This window comes from Syngnathus acus, chromosome 19, assembly GCF_901709675.1.
Source record: "Syngnathus acus chromosome 19, fSynAcu1.2, whole genome shotgun sequence".
Taxonomy (NCBI): domain Eukaryota; kingdom Metazoa; phylum Chordata; class Actinopteri; order Syngnathiformes; family Syngnathidae; genus Syngnathus; species Syngnathus acus.
Genome location: NC_051103.1, coordinates 3,807,105 through 3,825,424, shown reverse-complemented (window position 1 = coordinate 3,825,424; position 18,320 = coordinate 3,807,105). Strand labels below are relative to the sequence as shown.

The 18,320-nt window shown below is 45.2% G+C and overlaps 1 protein-coding gene across 5 annotated transcripts; it reads left to right on the top strand.

Annotated features, from left to right (window-relative positions):
* Nucleotides 1-181: 181 nt before the first annotated feature.
* Nucleotides 182-18,025, top strand: mrtfab (myocardin related transcription factor Ab). Of its 5 annotated transcripts, XM_037277772.1 has the most exons (20): nt 182-317; nt 1,044-1,093; nt 1,931-2,098; nt 11,054-11,119; nt 12,287-12,342; nt 12,462-12,537; nt 12,646-12,804; nt 13,108-13,271; nt 13,343-13,468; nt 13,566-13,634; nt 13,711-13,895; nt 13,979-14,144; nt 14,317-14,694; nt 14,772-15,722; nt 15,859-16,059; nt 16,128-16,220; nt 16,328-16,468; nt 16,593-16,685; nt 16,846-16,906; nt 16,980-18,025. In XM_037277772.1, the coding sequence occupies exons 3-20, from the start codon at nt 1,951-1,953 to the stop codon at nt 17,525-17,527; spliced, it is 3,681 nt and encodes a 1,226-aa protein (XP_037133667.1). In that variant the 5' UTR covers nt 182-317; nt 1,044-1,093; nt 1,931-1,950; the 3' UTR covers nt 17,528-18,025. The 5 variants fall into 5 exon arrangements, with proteins under 5 accessions (XP_037133667.1, XP_037133670.1, XP_037133668.1 ...); XM_037277775.1 differs by lacking the exons at nt 182-317; nt 1,044-1,093; nt 1,931-2,098 and adding an exon at nt 3,887-4,122; XM_037277773.1 differs by lacking the exons at nt 182-317; nt 1,044-1,093; nt 1,931-2,098 and adding an exon at nt 8,178-8,803.
* The last annotated feature ends 295 nt before the right edge of the window (nt 18,026-18,320 follow it).

Genomic DNA, 18,320 nt, shown 5'->3' with positions numbered 1-18,320 from the left:
TAGAGGGCGGCAAATACCTGATGGTAAATATCAACTGTCATTCACATGCGTTCAAATGATGTTAACCACGCTTACAGTTCAGTAAAAATCAGTACAGTAAAACGCATTGTAAATTGTATAAAACATGCGATCATTATAACACGTTTTAATCCCACAGGAGAGCGTTGGCGACTGGGAGAGGCGTTTTGGTGCGTCCCACCACGTAGAGGAGGGTTTTCCGGTTAAAGTTTCCTTTGTCATCAGGAAGTGGTAACGACCGGCGGAGGTGTCTGAGCTGTGTCTTCGCAGACAAAACAAACCACTGGCGAGCATGATAAGTAAGAAAAACGACAAACTTAATGCACTGCAGCCATTTTGATAAATACAACTTCATTTACGGAAACCACTGCTTAATCGCCGTGAGCAGTTAGCTAGGAATTACATGCAAAGCATGCTAATAGTGCTTTGCTAACTTGGGTTGGATTAACGAGGCGAGTGTGGACGTCGAACCGGTTTCATTATCGCACAGTGATTCTTCCCCCCTACGTACATGTTATGATAGTGCTTGTGTTTTTTGATCAGTCTTTGATTAGCTGGGGTTAACTCTCACCCGACAAGCTAACAATAGCGTAGCTTGTGTGTCTGTTTTGGTCGGTGACAGCTGTAGACTTGCTGCTCGCCCATGGCAACTATGGGCAGGCCTTCTGCAACGTGGATTCTTTCGCCCACTTTTGTTGTCACCTGTTTTGCGATCTATTTAACGCGATTATGGTAGTTTTCAAAGTTTTCATCTGATTGCTATTGTGTATTTTAAGTTCCTGTTACGCGTGGTCATATGCACCAAGATGGATCCCAAATAGTTACATTTCCGTGAAAAAGATTAATCCTGTACCTAAAATGATTATAATTGCTTATATTAATAGTTTAAACCTTGAATATTCCACAAGATGTTTCTAATATATTTCTTACATTGCAAAGAAACATAATGGATGCCCAGTAAAGTAGGATTGGAACAAGATAATTGACATAAGTAATGCTTTTTTTCTCTGGATCATCTTTAACAGCTTTGACTTGCTGGAATGGGAGCACAGCCTTTTAAGATAAAGTGAATCTGGTAAGTCTGATTCCCGCTTGTGACTCGGCAAGCGAGAAGCTCCTTATCTTGATGCCTGAAATTGAAAATATGTGGCTAGACTTGTCTCTGTTTATATCTGTCAATGTGTAGACATGTCTGAGATGTTTGGGTGTGTGCACACATGCAGAAGCAGAAAAACAGTTAACCCCTACATACTTTGTCTTTTTTTTATGATATACATTTGAGTGTTTGTTGTTCTTTTTCTGGTTTATCCACTGTGCTGCCCAAGAATACCCTACCATTAAAAAAAACACACACACACACACAAGCTGCCATTGTAGCTTGAGCACAATTGTGTGGTTACCATTCAAATATGTTTGCGCTGGAATTTGATTGTGAGACAGCAAGAGCGGCATGTTTGTTTTCAGGCTCACTGTGCAGGAATCCCCCACAAGGACCTCGATGCTAGCATATTTGCTAAGAGGGCAAGAGAGCGATCAACAAACAACAACGCAGCGGGTCCAATTACTCAGCCTGTCTGTTTTTGTTTTTCAAAAGGGATTTGATTAAGAGGCTTCACGTCGTAGGCAATCATTTCAAGGGTAACCAGTTTTCATGACAAATTGACAGCGTAATCTGACATTCAGGTTTTGACGTGAGCCAAAAACTGCTCGGCTTTGGAGCGCATTTTGTCAACAGGTCATCGGGCATCTGTTCTCTCCCCAGCGAGAAACGTGGCCCCTCTCTGTCAGTTTACAAAATAATTCAAATCCATGCAACATTTCTAAACAGATTATTGCAATCTGACTTTATCATACCTCATGAATAACATGGAAGTGCGATAGAACGTGAAATTAAAAGTGTATTTTGTCGCAGGTCTCTCTGCCAGGCTGAAAATGCTGCAGCCACAAGCCGACAACATGGAAGTCACGGGGGCGGGGGTCTCGTCCCACAGCCCACAAAGCGAGGCCGTGACTAGCGAGCTCCAGGAACTGTCCTTGCAGCCTCCGCAGAAGGAGCTGCGGCTGCAGGAACGCAAGGATGGTGAGTTGTCCTCCACTCAGTAAGTAGCTAAAAGACAAATTGTGCTCTACGGGGAGAATTCTTTTATTTTTGCCCTGTGGTTCAAATGTTTCGAATGTTACAAATAAAATGTTCTAAAAGGTTTGGATAAAATAGTAAGCTTGGAAAAAATGACTGCTGCCAGAACCAAAAAGGTAAATGTCAGTGTGTTTGTACATCTTGTTCATTTGTCAGTGGACAGTTTACCTCAGCGTGGAGGTTGTTTAAACTAAGAGATCGGGGACAAGCTTTGTGTGTGCATGTGAGTGCCAGAGTGAGGTCATTGGAATGAAGGGAAATAAATCACAAAGATATTCCTTAAACCCGCCAAAATAGTTTTCTTCTCAGGTTGGGTCATTGTTTTCCAATGTAAGATCAGATGTTTGCAAATTTGTCCTCTGTGGAGGATCTGCATCATTCAAATGTGAAGGGGTGGGGCTTAGTGCCTTTGATGACATCATAAAAGAAAATGGGGTTTACCAGTACAAGCAAGAGGAAAAGTAAGTCGATCATATTTTTATTTCGCAAATTTAGGCTTGAATTCTGTAAGTGTTAAGATTTTGTTGACATTTCTTTGACTGTAGTTGAGTGTATGATTTATTTGTTTACAAAGTATCCTCTGTGGTAAACATTTGGAGTTAACATTTCACGATCATGCAGTTTGATCAATCTCAGCGTTGACCACGCCCACAAATATTTGTCTCATACGTATAAAAATCCACTCTGATATTCCCGTCGATGGAATGCTGCTAGGTTACCACTGTCCATTGTCTTTCTGCATTGATCCAGATTCGTACCTGTCGATACGGGTCTGCTGCTATTGCGAATTTGTCATTTGCGGGGTTAGATCTGTCAATAATTGACCACATTTTAGGAGTTCCAACAACAATAGCGTCATCTACAATTACTCACCACTGCTGGGATTTTGTAATTTTTAATCTGTGAATACAATAAGATTTTGCAGATGTAGCGGAAGGTACATCAAAGAAATGTCCCGAGGCCGTTTTCACTAAATCAGACGGCCTCCGGGTGCCACTCCCATTGTTCTCACTATTTATGACTTCATTCTAGTGCAAAGCAGACATGTTGCAGCAAGCTGAAAGTCACCACGCTTGAAGATGCTTTAAGGCGGCGTGTGCGCCTGCATACTGTGGCGTCGGCTGGGTGACAAAGCGGAATGCCCCCATAAAGCGTATCAAAGCTTTATATCGCACACCGAGTTATGCAATGGACTATAATTCACAGTCTGCAAGATGTATTGCGTGTCTATAGACAGAGGTGACGTGTTTTTCCAGGAAGACGATAAGAAGTGTAACTCACGAGAACATGACTGAGAAAAAAAAGAAATACTCATATCCTGTTAACTTCTAGTTTGCTGCAATGACAGCCATTGTATTAGTTACTAAGTGAAGAAGCTTTTTAGTGTGTAGGACTGACCGTGCGGCACACTGCAAAGCTATAAGAAGGACGAGCAGGAGGAGAGCAGGGGTGGGGGGGTGTCTGAAATGTCATTATTGCATAACTGCCGAGAGGGAACTGAAGGGACGCGACTGAGGGAAAATGAAAAGCAAGAATGTGTCCAAGCTAAGAAGACAACACCCCCGCCTCACCCCATCTAAAGAGATAAATATCTTTTTTTGCTCTCGCTTTGTGAATGACAATGTGAGGAAATAAGTAAACTTGAAGCTCTTGAGAGCTGGAAAGTGATTGGTGGACCTTGTCAACCACTCCGACCTACACACGCCCTCTCTGCCGGGACATGCACTCACTTGTAGACAGCCCACAGAATGGGACTGTGAGGTGCAACCTGTGGAGGAACTGAGTGCGGCATTGAATGTGACTTTTCTGCAACACAGCTGTGCACCTTTTTTTTTTTTTTTTTTAAAACACGTTTCCTCTCGGCACATTGTTTACGCTGCCTGTGTTGGAAGTATGAAGCGGTAATCTCTCCGGGAGGGTGACGCTTCCTTTCGGCATGGTCCAGAGGGATATGACTCTCCTGTCAGGTAATGTCACTGACAGTTATTTGTTTGGGAAAATAATGTTTCAAAATCTAATTTAAATGGACTTCCCGAGGAGGGGGTGGGGTGAGAGTGCTTGCATGCAAACGTACATTTTGGAGTAATGACTTTCTATTTTTGTTGTCTTGGAGAACCGATCTATGAATTGTGTTCTTTTTTGTGGCTACTAGTTGGCAAATTAGTTTAAAGAGTGAGGATTGACATGACCTAATGAGTTTCCTCCGAACAGTTTGTTCCGGTTTACAATACAGCGTATGCTGTAATCTGATATTTTAATTTACTTTTCCCATCTTCCCCCCCCTCCCACTGCCTTAAAGAAGAGTTTCATTTTGAATCCTTAATACCACGGTGCTCAGTTCCAGGGAGGACTTGATGTTGAAAGTTGACCCGTTTGCTCTGTAGCCCACATCATCCTGGCATGTAAACAAAGACAAGATACAGATTGCAGATTTCTCCCCACCCTTTGCGTAATGACAATGACACGGGAGGATGTTAGGTAATGAGGGCTGGGTGGGTTTCATCCTCACACATTCAAATTGCAAAACAGCAACATGCCGAAGCGCAGTAAGATTCTTCAGTAAGATTCAGTAGCCTGGACGAGAGCAGTTTTAGGGAAACATTGTTATGTAACAGATGGGGAGGCTGCCAATCGCGGAGAGACACACGCAGGACTCGGTCAGACTGGAGAGGGGAAAAAAATGGGTTTGGAAAATAGTTCTAGTCTTGACAAAATATGATTTAGCATGGCAAAAATGTCATGAGTTGCATTAATAGAGACCAGTCATAACCTGAGGCGGCTTCTTCATAGCTCATGTCACTTTTGAAACACGGACATGCACCTACCTGTCTTGAGGGTGTCGTATTTCAACAAGCAGCTTGCACACATACAGTACGCATACCTTCGATGTACTTTGATTTGTGCAACCGAAAAAAAAAAAATCCTTTTCAATAATGAGGGATGAGCCAAAATCAGATGTGTTGCCTACAGCTTGAGCAATGGCAAACGCACACCCACAAACACAAGCCCACTCATGCTGCCGGGAAATAACACACACTTAACAATCGCCTTGCGGGTTTACAAAATCATGCGGCTTCATATGCTGAATTATTCAGTGTTTGACCAAGACTTGGAAATGACTTCCATATGTTGCACGACAAAAGTTATTATTAGCTAAAACACACTTGTTAGCTAATTTGTGCACTTGTCTAGACAAGTATTGAAAAAGATCTTTCAGTATGTTGTGCCACACCCATTTTTTTTTTTTTTTTTTTTATAAATGGGTTAGCTCCTCCACAAATCCTGTAACACCTTTTACACAAATGTTTGTGTCTTGGTGTCTTGTCTTCAGCACCAATCCTCCTCGTGTTTCTAAATTATACAACGGCCATTACGGTATGACTCACCTGCAAACCGCAAGCACGGCGCACTTAGCGTCAACACAGAGTTCACTCAACCGCGCTCCTGCTGTTCTTTTTGAGTGATTCACTCGCTCAATTGTGAAAATCCAATATTGACTACTGCCAAAACAATGCAAAAACATGTTTCAAAATCGGAACAAATGAATGCTCAACCAGTGTTCTGTGTTTGACCCTTAAACAAAAAATAGAAATGCGTGCTAGTATTAAAGGTCTGTGTCTAATTATGATCTGGTCATTGGGTTCAGTCAAATAAGTCAGTGTGCAGGTTTTTATTAGATGTTAAGGGCAGGGATAGAAATAGGAAGAAGACTGCACGGAGCAAACACACATCTTAAAAAAAAAAAAAAACGTTCAAAACAAAGGCACTTTTTTTTTTTGAACTGTGCAGTATAATTGCCGTCTGTACTTTTTAGTTCTCTAATTAGCAGTAGCCACCTTTCTCAACCCTAGTGAGACTGAACTGGAGGGAAAACAGCAAGCAAAGTTCCTCCGCAAGTAGGCTAGGAGGTTAGGGGGGCTTTGGTACAATGAAAATGACTTTCAGATGTTGGGATTACGTAACGGCTTGTGACCAACTCAACTCTTGCCGGCGTTCTTTCTTCCTTAGCGAATTTCCCATGTGCTCACAAGGGCTTAATCTCGCTCAGTCCTTGCATGGTGTACAGTGAAGGTTCATGTTATTATGCAGGAGCAGCTGCCAAGCTGGCCCTTGCCTCGCTGGATTTCATTCAGCACTTGTGTTCTCCTAGACCTCTGCAAAGTCCTTCAACAGTGTACAATTAGACCTCAGTTGGGACTGCTTTTATGGATGAGATGTGACAAAGTGGAGGGTGCGACTGCAGCCTGTTATACAAAGAACTCAAAGTTCCCAACAAAAATTGCCAGGACTCGGGTGGCTTCAATTGCCAAGTGTTCTTTGTGTGTCCCCACATTGCACAGTTGCGTTCAACCAGGCTTGCTTGGTCTTGTTTGGGTTTACTACTTTTCGTAATTTCTCTAAAAAGTTTCGTAATATGCACAGGAAGTGGTGAACAAAAAGGGGTAATGTCTTACCCGCTTTAGAATAGTTTCAGGTTCCACGATACCTAATCTTATCAACTCGGGACTATTTGCCAAGGAATTACAATGCAATGAGTCACTTATCACACTGCACATAAATTGTAGTTGTAGACTGTTCTTCCTCCCAAGAGTTCTAGGTTAAAATGACCTTTTGAAATTTGAGGGGGAGGGACTTTGTTTTTCATTTATGAATCCACAGGAAGTCCATCAGACAGTGCAGAAAAGCAAGTGTCTTTCTTTTTGTGATGTAATTCAGTGAAGGATGAATGATAAGAACGTCCAAGGCCAAATACTTTGCGTGGGATGTTCTCAAAGTCTGAACTATGATCACTTTTGTCACAGCTAACTTTTGACTATTAAATTGTATTCAAACTACATTTAAATACAACTCAAATTTGGTCGTTATTACTCGGATCATTGCGACTCGGCCCTGTTGGTTTTCCCCCCTCGAAATAGTTCCATGAGAAACTGCGGAAGCCACATGGGATTAAACCTTTAAATGAGCTACACAAACAAACTACGGAGGAGAACGAGAACTGCGGGTCGTTCTTTGATCGAGCATCTTCGTCATCGCCAAACAGTCCAAATATTTGAATATGTCTGGCAAGAAGTAAACACAAATGCTAATGTTAGCTTCGCATTTTCAAGCTGCGGTCATCTGAGTCAAAGAATCATTCCCACAACACAGACGTAACTATTACGCAAGTGTTGTCTTCGAGTGATGTCACTTGCGACGTAATCGATGAGTACCGCGTTGTTTAGATTGCTCCGCCCACTACTTCCGAGTCCCGTTGTGTGTTGTCATCCCTTTGTGTGTCTGCTGTCCAGACTGTGAGCAGGTCAAGTTGAATCATTGAGTTGTTTTTGTGAGATATTCTCGTTTGTTTTGGGTTTAGGCCTGCTTTCCTGTCCGATGAGGATGTTATGAATCACTAGTCGGCTTTGTGCTGCATACAAAATAGTGAATATGAAGTGTTATGGTTCATCAAACATTTATTCATTCGAAGAATATGGAGCTTTAAGTTTGTGTGTATGTTTTCCTGAAAGTAACCTTAGCCTTTGAGTGCAGAGGTGATCCCACGCTGAATATAGCCCCCTCTTACTGCCAGCTGGTCATGCTATTTAAAACAGTTGAGCGTGGAGAGTATGTAGGGGGGGGGCAATTTACCGGCAGCCTCCAACAAAACTCACGGGCTCTTTGTCGGTGAAACTGGAATGCAGGCTGAACATGGACCATCAGCTTCCATGTTCTGTCATCTTGAAATTTACCAGCAGTTTTACAAATGCCGCTCTTACCATTAATTATCTAATTTATCTCTTGCACTTTACCACAAATATTGTCAAGCAATTTTGACATATTTTGGGGAAATTTCAGATTGCCCCTCGACACGAAGGCACTGCGTTAGTATGTAAGTGGCGGCCTGCCTCTGCTTGTAGCAGTGAATGAATGGCAACAGCTGAGCAGGAGAACTTTATCGGCAACACTCCCTGCCTTTGTGTGTGTGTGCGCGCGCATTACTGCATGTGTGTTCGTGCTCGCTTGAGATACAGGAGGAGCTGCAACCACAGCAGAGTCTCACTGGGCACTCACTGCTCAGCTCACTGCTGTCCTCTCTTCGTCCGCCACTGGCCCTGGTTCCGCTTCCTCCCACGGCTTGTTTTTCCTTCCCACGAATCGCCCTGTGGATTTCTTTCTACATCCTTCGGGGGGGGAGGGAGAAGATTCACATAGCAACGTTGTCGTGACTCGCCGGCCGCCACTGCGGAGAAGAGAGTGGGAATCGAGGCGTGGGACGTTGAGGCAGACCAATCGATCATACTGATAGAGAAGCGACGCAGTGAAAGAGGAGAGGCAGCCTTTCTCCTTTTCATTTTTAGAAATCTGCCCTGCATAGCTGTGGACCTCTTGAGAATATTTTGGCTCATATTTTCCCCCCTCAGGAAAAAGACTGCTCATTACAGGGAACAACTGGGCGAGTTTGTCAAATCAAAGAAGAGGACCTTGAAGTTAAATGTTTGCCACTACCACAAACTAACTGATTTCCATTCTCAATGATTATGCTGGACACCAACCATTGCCTGTCCTTTGAACACTCCCCGTTGGGTTCTCCACCAATGGGCAGTGACATGGACAAGGCAGGATTGAGGACAGATCATGATAGACATGTCTATCATAGCCTGAAAGAAGGTGGGCAAGCCATCGCAGCATGCGGTCAGTAGAGGCGCAAGACATCCGATCTGATTTGTGTTTATGCCGCTCGGTCTACAGTCTTCGTATGAGTTACTCTATTTGCTTGATATAAATAGTTAAAGCTGAGTTAGCGAGAGATAAGTTATGGTTGCAAGAAGTGCTATGTCATGCTATATCCCCGCAAATACTTTTTTTTTGTCTGTATGCATTTAGTTTTCCGTCAAACGATCAATGCACAACAGATACGATGCAGTATAAAGTGCATTGTTTGTAAAATGTTAATCCAATTTCTTGGGGGACCCTAAGTAACTTTTGAAATTGGAAAATAATAAAACTGAACCAAAGCTGTCACCATCGAATATTTTTAAAATTGATTAATCTGTCAATTATTCCATTAATTAATCGGATAAAATATTTTGCCTTAAAGTGTATTTAGTGATTTGAAAACAACCAATAAGCAATATCACATGATGTACTTTATGAACCCTCTTGAAACTAATTCAGTCCTTTAGCAATTAGTTGCCGATTAATCGATTAATTTTGAAATCTGAACCAAATCCTTCATAAAATACGGGACTTTAGAGGCTAATAAAATAGACCATCCATCTTTGTATCCGTACTGTCTTCAACTTGAATTTCTTGGCTGCTACACGACTTTAATTCTTGGTGCCTTTCACAGATGAATGGAATAGTGTGAAGCCACTGGAAGAATCTGAGTATATTGCCTGCTTATAACCGTGCCAATAGTGTGGTCAACTTTTTTTTTTTTTTTTTGCTCGGTGCAAAGTGATGCGCACAGCATTTTTAAATAGATCATTTTGACACCAATGGTAACTTTAACCTCAGCGGAACAGCTGGGTTTTTGCGTCAATGTGCCCATTCCCACTCGATAGACACAAACTGGACATTTGGTAAATAAAAGTTTTTGGCGCTAGATAACCCAAGCCACATTCTCCTTCTCTAATATCTTAAATTAACCAGAACGACACTCAAACCTAGTATTGTGTAAATATGAATATCATCACTGCCTGTGTGTACATACCGAGCAGGTCAAAGTGAAAGATGATGTGAAAGGTCAGCGAACTCTGCGTGACTGTTTGTGGTGTTCAGTTCGAGTACAAGTGAATGGATCAACAAATAGTCATTCAGTTATTAATTGGAGTGTTTAGTGTGTGTGAGAAAGCTAGTAAAGGCAGCAGTGAGATGCCAAGATGGAGTCATAGGAAAGTGTAAGGTTCTCATTCCCAGAATAAACTTAATCCTGGCTCGTGCCAATTTGCATGGCGGCCTTCTCTTAATTCAGTGTCCTCCTCCGTGGCACACTTGGGCAGCACGTGAGTTTCTTGTGTTTACGTCTTAGGGACAATTAATCTTTTGAGCTGCTCCGCCATTACAGACCTGAACGCGCATGCCTGTGTTTACGTTAGTGACCTGACGTCTTATTACTTAAAAGGAGAGACTCTCATGCTCTCGTCCTTTAAGAGGCAACGTGTAAATAAAACACGCTTCAAAGTTGAGGGAGGACATTTTCATGTGCAGTGTTGCCGGCCAGACGTTTGTCATAACAGAGCGCGGCAGTAACAGGTGCTGCTTGTCCCCATATTGGCAGGCAATAACAGATGATAAAAGTATGCTTGCTAGCCTCGGTGGTATGTTCAACTTTACACACATGCATATATATAGTACGTATATATTATGTCAATTTCACCGTCTAGCATAATCAGCGTCTAACTGGTGTTCTCCTCGGTCTTGTTCTCTAAAAGTCTTTCCGCCCGTCGTGTTATGTAACAAGTGCTTCCTGTTCGAAAAAGATGGCGCAATCAACCTCACTCTCGTTTTGGCGAAAAATGTCTTCCAAAGTGTTTGTTGTTTTGTATTTTTTTTCTCGATTGATCTTGTTTTGTCGTACCGTCTAATGGTGTTAAGTTCACCTGCCTATGCGCATGGAGAGAAAAAAAAAAAGGGTGAGAAAGAGGAAGTGTGTTGTACATTACTCATGCGCGCCTTCTACCCGCCTCTTTTGTCGCTTTAAAAAAAACTCACAAATACGGGGGTTAAGTGGAGGGAGAGCTAACTGCTAGAACATCTTGACTTGTATGTGGATTCATGTCGTCAATTTGGACAATGGACTCTGGATCAGCAAGATAATAAGAAACAGCATTTTTATTTGATTTTTTTGTCATCATTTTACCCACCAACTCTAATTTCCCCTTCTGTCCTCCCCTCACCTCCACTGTCTCCATGCAGTCCTCCAGCTCAAACTCCAACAGAGACGCACGCGAGAGGAGCTGGTCAGTCAAGGGATCATGCCACGTAAGTGTTCCATCTGTTAAATATCATATTTGCTAACCATAATAACCGGATGACAGAAACCGGATAGAACAATTTTTAGGTCGCCCATTCAAAATCTGCTCGTAGAACATATGTGATGACAAAGCAGACTATGGGATGTGTTTAACAAAAAAAACAAAAATTAATCAGCCCCTAACCGTGTGTTAGTTTCATTCAAGTTCTGCACATATGTTATCAAAAAGAGCAGCTTCCTCTTCTGGTGCATCCAACTTCCTGTTTCACAGTTTTGCACATCAGTAAGAGTTAAGTTGAGGTTAAAAACAAAAAGTAGCGTGTAGTTTTACGGAATGTACAATCATCAAGTCGAGAGCACGCAGATAGGAAATAAAAGTGCATTGAAGCCGAGCCAACATAGAAAATGCACTGTAGTATTTTCTGTTTCTGGATTCTTGAGTAGCTTTTCGTAAATCTATCCGCAGCCATTTAATGTTACAAGGCCCACTGCCAATCCCATTAAGTTGTCCGAGTGGAAATACATCGGTACGTGCGCATAGAGACTTCCCGACCGTAATTTTCTGGAAATTTCAACACTCGATTCCATGTTATATGGGGTTACACATAACATGGCCATGCGTGGTGACGTCGATGCTTCGGTTACATCACGCTCGCTATGTGGCCCCTCTTTGAACGTCAACGGTCGTGACACGAGGAATGTCTCCCGTCCTCTAACGCCGGGTGTCATCTCGTGGTCAGAATGTCGACAGTGTCCCCGGGGCATGGATTTCACCAGTCCCTTGACCAATCAGACGATAGCTTGCTTTCAACACTCCCAACTGCCACTGTCTTTTCAATATCCTTCCCTAAAAGCATACTGCTCGGTCAATCAGAAGAATTTATCATTTCAATTTCACCTTAGCTGCCAAGTGTGTTGCTACTTAACCATGCAGATTTTGTTTAATCCCAACAATCATCTCGATGACAAAGACATTGCGTTTCCCTTGGCTAATAACAGTCAAGTTTGTGCTTATGGCCCTACACACGCCGCCTCGTCATCATCGGCGCGTGGTTCCGAATAACAATTCTGACCTTCCCCTCTCTGCAGCCGCTTTAGCCATTAGCAGTTTTGTCACACTTGCCACTAGCTGAACGAGTTCTAAATTTCTATTACGTTTATTTATTCCACTCCAGCGCTAAAAAGCCCGGCAGCCTTTCATGAGCAGCGGCGGAGTCTGGAGCGTGCAAGGGTGAGTTAATCTAAAGTAATTCACCATTGTTGTAAACCTTATGCACCCTCCCCTCCCCAAAAATGCGAAATGTCATCATCACTGTGGTGACCCGTGTGCTTTTTTTTTTTTTTGTACAGACTGAAGACTATCTCAAGAGGAAGATCCGAAGTCGTCCCGAGCGCTCTGAGCTGGTCAGGATGCACATTTTGGAGGGTGCGTGTCTGTCGTTTTCTTTTCAAACAACTTTAGAATACTCCTGTTTCATAATTGCACAAACACATTGAAGTCAAATGAGAAAGAATCGTTGTCCCGTGTATGCAGAGACGTCAGCGGAGCCCTCCCTGCAGGCCAAGCAGTTGCAGCTGAAGAGAGCTCGACTCGCCGACGACCTCAACGATAAGATCTCGCACAGACCGGGTCCCATCGAACTGGTACACAAGAACATCCTGTCTGTCTGCCCTGATCAGCACTCGCCACCCGGTAACTATTTCTCCTTTTTTATTTATTTATTTTTTATCCCCCCATACTTTTTTTTCTGATCAGCACTCGCCACTTGGTAACTATTTCTCCATACATGTTTTCTTTTTTTCTATACATTTGACTGGTATTTAGAATTATCAAGAAACATTTCCTCTTATATTTGACCCACTTGATAATAAATGTTACACAACACAAGAGGAATGTCACAATAGCAATGTGCGAACACGGTGTGCTTTTTTGCAATATGTTCAATGGTAGCCGTTTCTGTTGATGACACCGCTGGATGTATTTGGTCTGTCTCAGAATCTCCAAAGGGAGCTGGTGGAGAGAGCTCCTCGTTGGACGAAGATAGCAGCGATGCGCTGTCACCCGACCAGCTCGCCAATCACGATTCTCCTCTGAGTAACGTCCCGCAGCCATCGCCCTCCGACATGCTCGCCCAGAATGGAGACATGTCCCCCACGCAGGTTCTGTCGAAGAATACTATGAAGTTGAATGTGTGTGTTTGAATCTAATACATGTTTTTTTTTTTTTCTAGCTTGTTACGCAACCCACGCCACAGCCTCCTCCTACTCCTGTGGTAAAGGCCTCCGATTCGCCTCCTCCCCTCAAAGTGGCAAACGGGACCACAGTAACCTCCCGCTCACCCTTTACGCAGCTCAAGGTGAATTTTGAAATGTTCACTAATGACAACCGATGTGTGTGGGAACTCTAATCAACATAAAATTCAGTCTCTTACTAAATAACATTTCTGACCACAGTCTCACACTAAGACGAGTTCCGACCGTCCCCTGCTGAGATCCAAAAAAGCAAAGGACAACAAACCCAAGGTAAGCTAACATGTTTCTCTTTTAACAAGGCTAAAAAAAAAAAAATCTTCCTACTTATCATTTTCATGACTTGCAGGTGAAGAAGCTCAAGTACCATCAGTACATCCCTCCGGACCAGAAGGCGGACAAAGAGCGTCCGCCTCTGATGGACTCATCCTACGCCAAACTCCTCCAGCAACAGCAGCTCTTCTTACAGCTACAGATTCTCAACCAGCAACAACAGCACTACAACTACCACACCATCCTACCTGCGCCTCCAAAGTGAGTCTCAAGGAGCACTATTCGAGACAGGTTGTAGCATTACATGGGACTGGGAGGTCATCTCCTTTTATGTCCGCCCTCAGGCCAGCACCGGAGCAGCCCCTCCCGACGAACCCCAGCCCTTCCCCAACTCGCACTATTCCCACGACCCCCATCGCCACCTTAACCCCAACGAGCGGAAATGCACGCCAACCGACAATGGGAGCGGCCAAACCCACCACTTTGCCCGCCAACTTGGATGAGTTCAAAGTAAATAATGACAATGTCCAACGTACAGGCATTTAGTTCTTGGTTTATGATAGTTTCAAGGTTAATAATGAACTAGTTCAGCAATATAATTGATAAACACTTCCCAGTATGAGTCAGAGCAGTTCTACACCACTGCACAACAATAATGTTTAAAAAAAAAAATTTCTTCCAGGTCGCTGAGTTAAAACAGGAACTGAAGTTGCGAGGTTTGACCGTCTCTGGCACGAAAAACGATCTAATCGAGAGGCTCCGCCACTACCAAGAGCAAAACGCCGGCCCTGCTGTCTTGAAAAATGGCGCATCGCAACCCATCCATCAAAGCGCAGCCACTGCAGCTAACAGCGCTCCGGCCGCAGGCAGCGATCAGCAACAGGTTGAAGGAGGATTCAAGGTGGCTCTGTCCCCGCTGACTCAGGCTTTTCCCGGTCGAGTCGTGCGTTTTGGAAGCACCAGCTCCAGCCCGCCTGTGTCTCCTTCGCCATCTGAACGCTCATTAGCGGGGCTGAGTCCAGATGAAACCAGCTGTAATGGAGACATGTTTGGGGAGATGGTGAGCACTGCATCACTCACACAAAGAATTGTCACTCAGGCTTTTCCCAAACACCTTTTTTTTTTTTTTTTCTTCAGGTGAGCTCTCCCCTGACTCAACTCACCATCCATCCCGCTCCTCAGCAACCATCCAACAACTCCCCTCTTTCCCTACCGCTCAGTCAGCCCAAAGAAGAAGGCAAGAGCTCATGCAGCCTCCACAGATCTTCACCCGGCTCGGTTAAGCCCTTGGAGCCTTTCTCTGTGGTAGCCATGGAGTCGTCCTCTATGGACAAAGATCAAATGCTGCAGGAGAAGGATAAGCAGATTGAGGAGCTGACCCGGATGCTGAGGCAGAAGCAGAGGCTGGTGGAGACGCTCCGAACTCAGCTCGAGCTGGGAAAGATGACGGGAGGCGTGGCTGCAGAGCGGGAAGGAGCTGACAAGAAAACGCCATCTCCGATTGGCAAACCTCCAACACTCATTAAAGCCTCGGCCATCGAACCCCCCGTGCTTCCTGATGGCCCGCCGAAGGTGAAGCAGGAAGCTGAGACGGAGGAAGCCATGACGGGAGTAACGGAAGAAGCCCAAAGCAAAAGAGCGGTGCAACCTATGCAGTGCTCCCAGGAGACTCTGTTCAGACTGCAGCAGATTAATCGACTGCAAGTCCAACAAGTGGAACACCTCAAGCACTCGCGTACCATTTCGGAACCCAAGTCCAACCCTCAAAAGCAACCCGAGCCCAAGAAGGAATCTAAAATCCTGCTCCAGCAGCAGCAGCAACAACAACTCCAGCAACTCATCATCCAGCAGACGCAGCAGAAGCAGCTGCAGGCCCAGCAGAAGTTGGCGCAGCAAAAACTGGCCCAGCAGAACCAGCTGCAACAAGGGAAGAAGACCCAAACGCAGCACAGGAGCTCAGTTCAGCTGAAGCGGGTTCAAGTGCAGATCCAGAAGCCTACAGCTAGCCAAAGCCAGCAGAAGAAGCAGCTGAAGGCTCAGCAACGGCAGCAGCACAAACAGCAGACGGCCACTGTCAGCACTCAGCAGGTGAGCATCCATCATGAGTCATGCAAAAGTTCTCAAGCATGTCCACTCCCACCCACAGATTAGCTTCACCTACACAACTAACAATATGAGTCACATGTTGTTGTTCCTTCCCCCCCCCCCCCCCGCCCCCCCATAGGTGGCGCCAGTCTTCAACCAACCCAAGGGCACTCAGATTCACACTCAGGCTATTTCGTTAGACCTCCTTAAAGCCGGCGGCACGCTGGTCACCGACACCAACGGCAACCACTACTTGATCGCCCTCACCAGTAGCGCGACCAACGGTCAGAACCACCGAGCGCCCACGCAGGCCAAAAGCAACGGACGCGTCACGCTGCAGGTACGGAGCAGAATAACTTAGAATGATGATTGAGCGGGATGTCCTTCATGGTCTTTGCTTTCCCACAGAGACTACAGTCCACTCCAAGCAAGCTGCCCAGCACTGCCGGCCAATCACAAGAGCAGAAAGACAGCCAGGGTGTGAGCCAGCCAATCAAAAAGGTGCGACTACGGCGATTATGACCGAGTCATCCATCATTGTGTCATTTTATGATCCAAATAACTGAAGTAAGCTTTAGATCCAGCTGATCGACACATGCTGTCCCCAGGAACCGAAAGCGGAGCTGCACGTGGACACCAACGGCGTCCCGCCGGCCAACTCGTGCTTCACCGCCCCTCCCAACCTGCAGCCTTTCTTCGACGACATGTCGGACAACGAAAGCCAAAGCAACCTGCTCTTCTCCTTCAAGGTACCATCGGCACGGGGCACGCTCGTCTCCGTTTCCATCTCTGCTCCTCGTTCTTCCTCTCATTCGTTGCCTTTTTCCCTTTTGTTTCCCCTTCGCTCCTCTTTTCATCACTCCATCCTGGCAGACAGAGCGGGTGTGTCCGCCTTACGACCGACACACTCTGTTTACTCCTCCCTCCCCCAAACCCAACACCTCTCTTCCGACCAAGCGCTCCAAAGTACGTCCTCGCTCCTTTTGCGACCTTCTTCTGACCAATTCAGTCGTGTCAATTTGACTTCATCGATCTTTTGTTGTCGTTGCATCATGAAGCACATTTTGCTTTTTTTTTTTCTTTTCTTTCTAAATTACATTCACAATATGGTCTCTTGCGTCTGCAGGGAAATGGCGTCAATTCTCAGCAGATGGATGACCTCTTTGACATCCTGCTCAAGAGTGGAGGTAAGAAAATATTGAAATCACACCCTAGTTTTTTATTTTATAAAAACGCTTTTCCTTTTGTGTCTTCCAAAAGAGATCTCAGGTTTTAAGGCCAACCCGGACCCGTCGCTCGCCCCGCTCCACTCGGACCCACCCTCGCCCACCTCCCCGCCGTCCCCTCTCCACCTCTCTCCTCCCTCCCCTACCTCTCCCCTCATCTCCCCACCAGCCCCACCAAGGGAGCCCTGCACAGGCGGAGGTCGCCTGGAGGACTTCCTGGACAGCTCCACGCTGCTCGGTGTAGAGCCAGGCAGCGGCCTGACGCTCATTGACGACCTCCACAGCCAAATGCTGAGCACCGGCAGCATCCTGGACCACCCGCCCTCCCCCATGGACACGTCCGACCTGGGCTTCTCACCCCACTCGACGGGGCTGGACTTTGTGGATGCCGCTCTGGACAGCATGGACTGGCTGGACATCTCCATGGTAGGGAGCTCCAGCGGTGCGGGGGGAGGAGGACGAGGAGGAGGGGACGTGGGGACCAGCCTGACTCCGCTGGCTCCGCACACGCCGCCGAGTGTCTTCTCTGCTGACTTCCTGGACAGCACGGACCTGCAGCTACACTTGGAGTCGTGTCTGTAGCCTCAAATGACAGCGTGCGGGCTCCACATTGATACTTTCTCCATGCTGTCTCTTATCACTGCTGGGCTCACTGACACACGCATATTGGAAAACTGTTTAAGTGTTGATTTGATGTCCTTGATATCCAGCTTAACTCGCCGTATGAAGGATATCAGATAAATGCTCAACCGGCTTCCCACGCACGCACACATGCTATTACTGGCTTTATTATGCACTATGAGGTGAGCTTCAAGTAATTTGGACATTAGTCCAAGTTAAGATCCATCAGCAAGTCTGTACCATTTTGCACGCTCATCTGCTAAAAGTGAATCACTTATTTCAAAGTGTGTGTGAAATGCAAGCGTGTCAGTGCCTCTTAAACTTTGCACTTAAGTCGGATTGGTTTAAAGGTGGGCGTTCAGGAATGTTGGCCGAAGACCTTTTATGTTACGCTGAGGGGAGGCAAAAGGCAGCTGTCACCTTAGCAACTTGATGCCCACCCACACGAGTTAAAAAAAACAAAAAACACGCACAACCGACATTGCTTGTCAGTTGCTGTTGAAATTAAATCTTATCAGTGGCGACTTTCGAAGCCTCGTTAGAGGTTGCGTATTATCGGTAACGTTCTGGTAGACCACTATGTTTTGCTGTATATGGGGTGTATATTATCAATTGTTCATATTGCTATTTTTCTTTGCTGGTTGTTTAGTGGAGCTAGCCAGCTGGGGAGGGAAATAGGGTGAGGGTGGGTTGTCCAAAAACTTGGACCTTGTCTTTTTTTTTTTTTTTTTTAAAGAATAAACAAGCTCTTAAA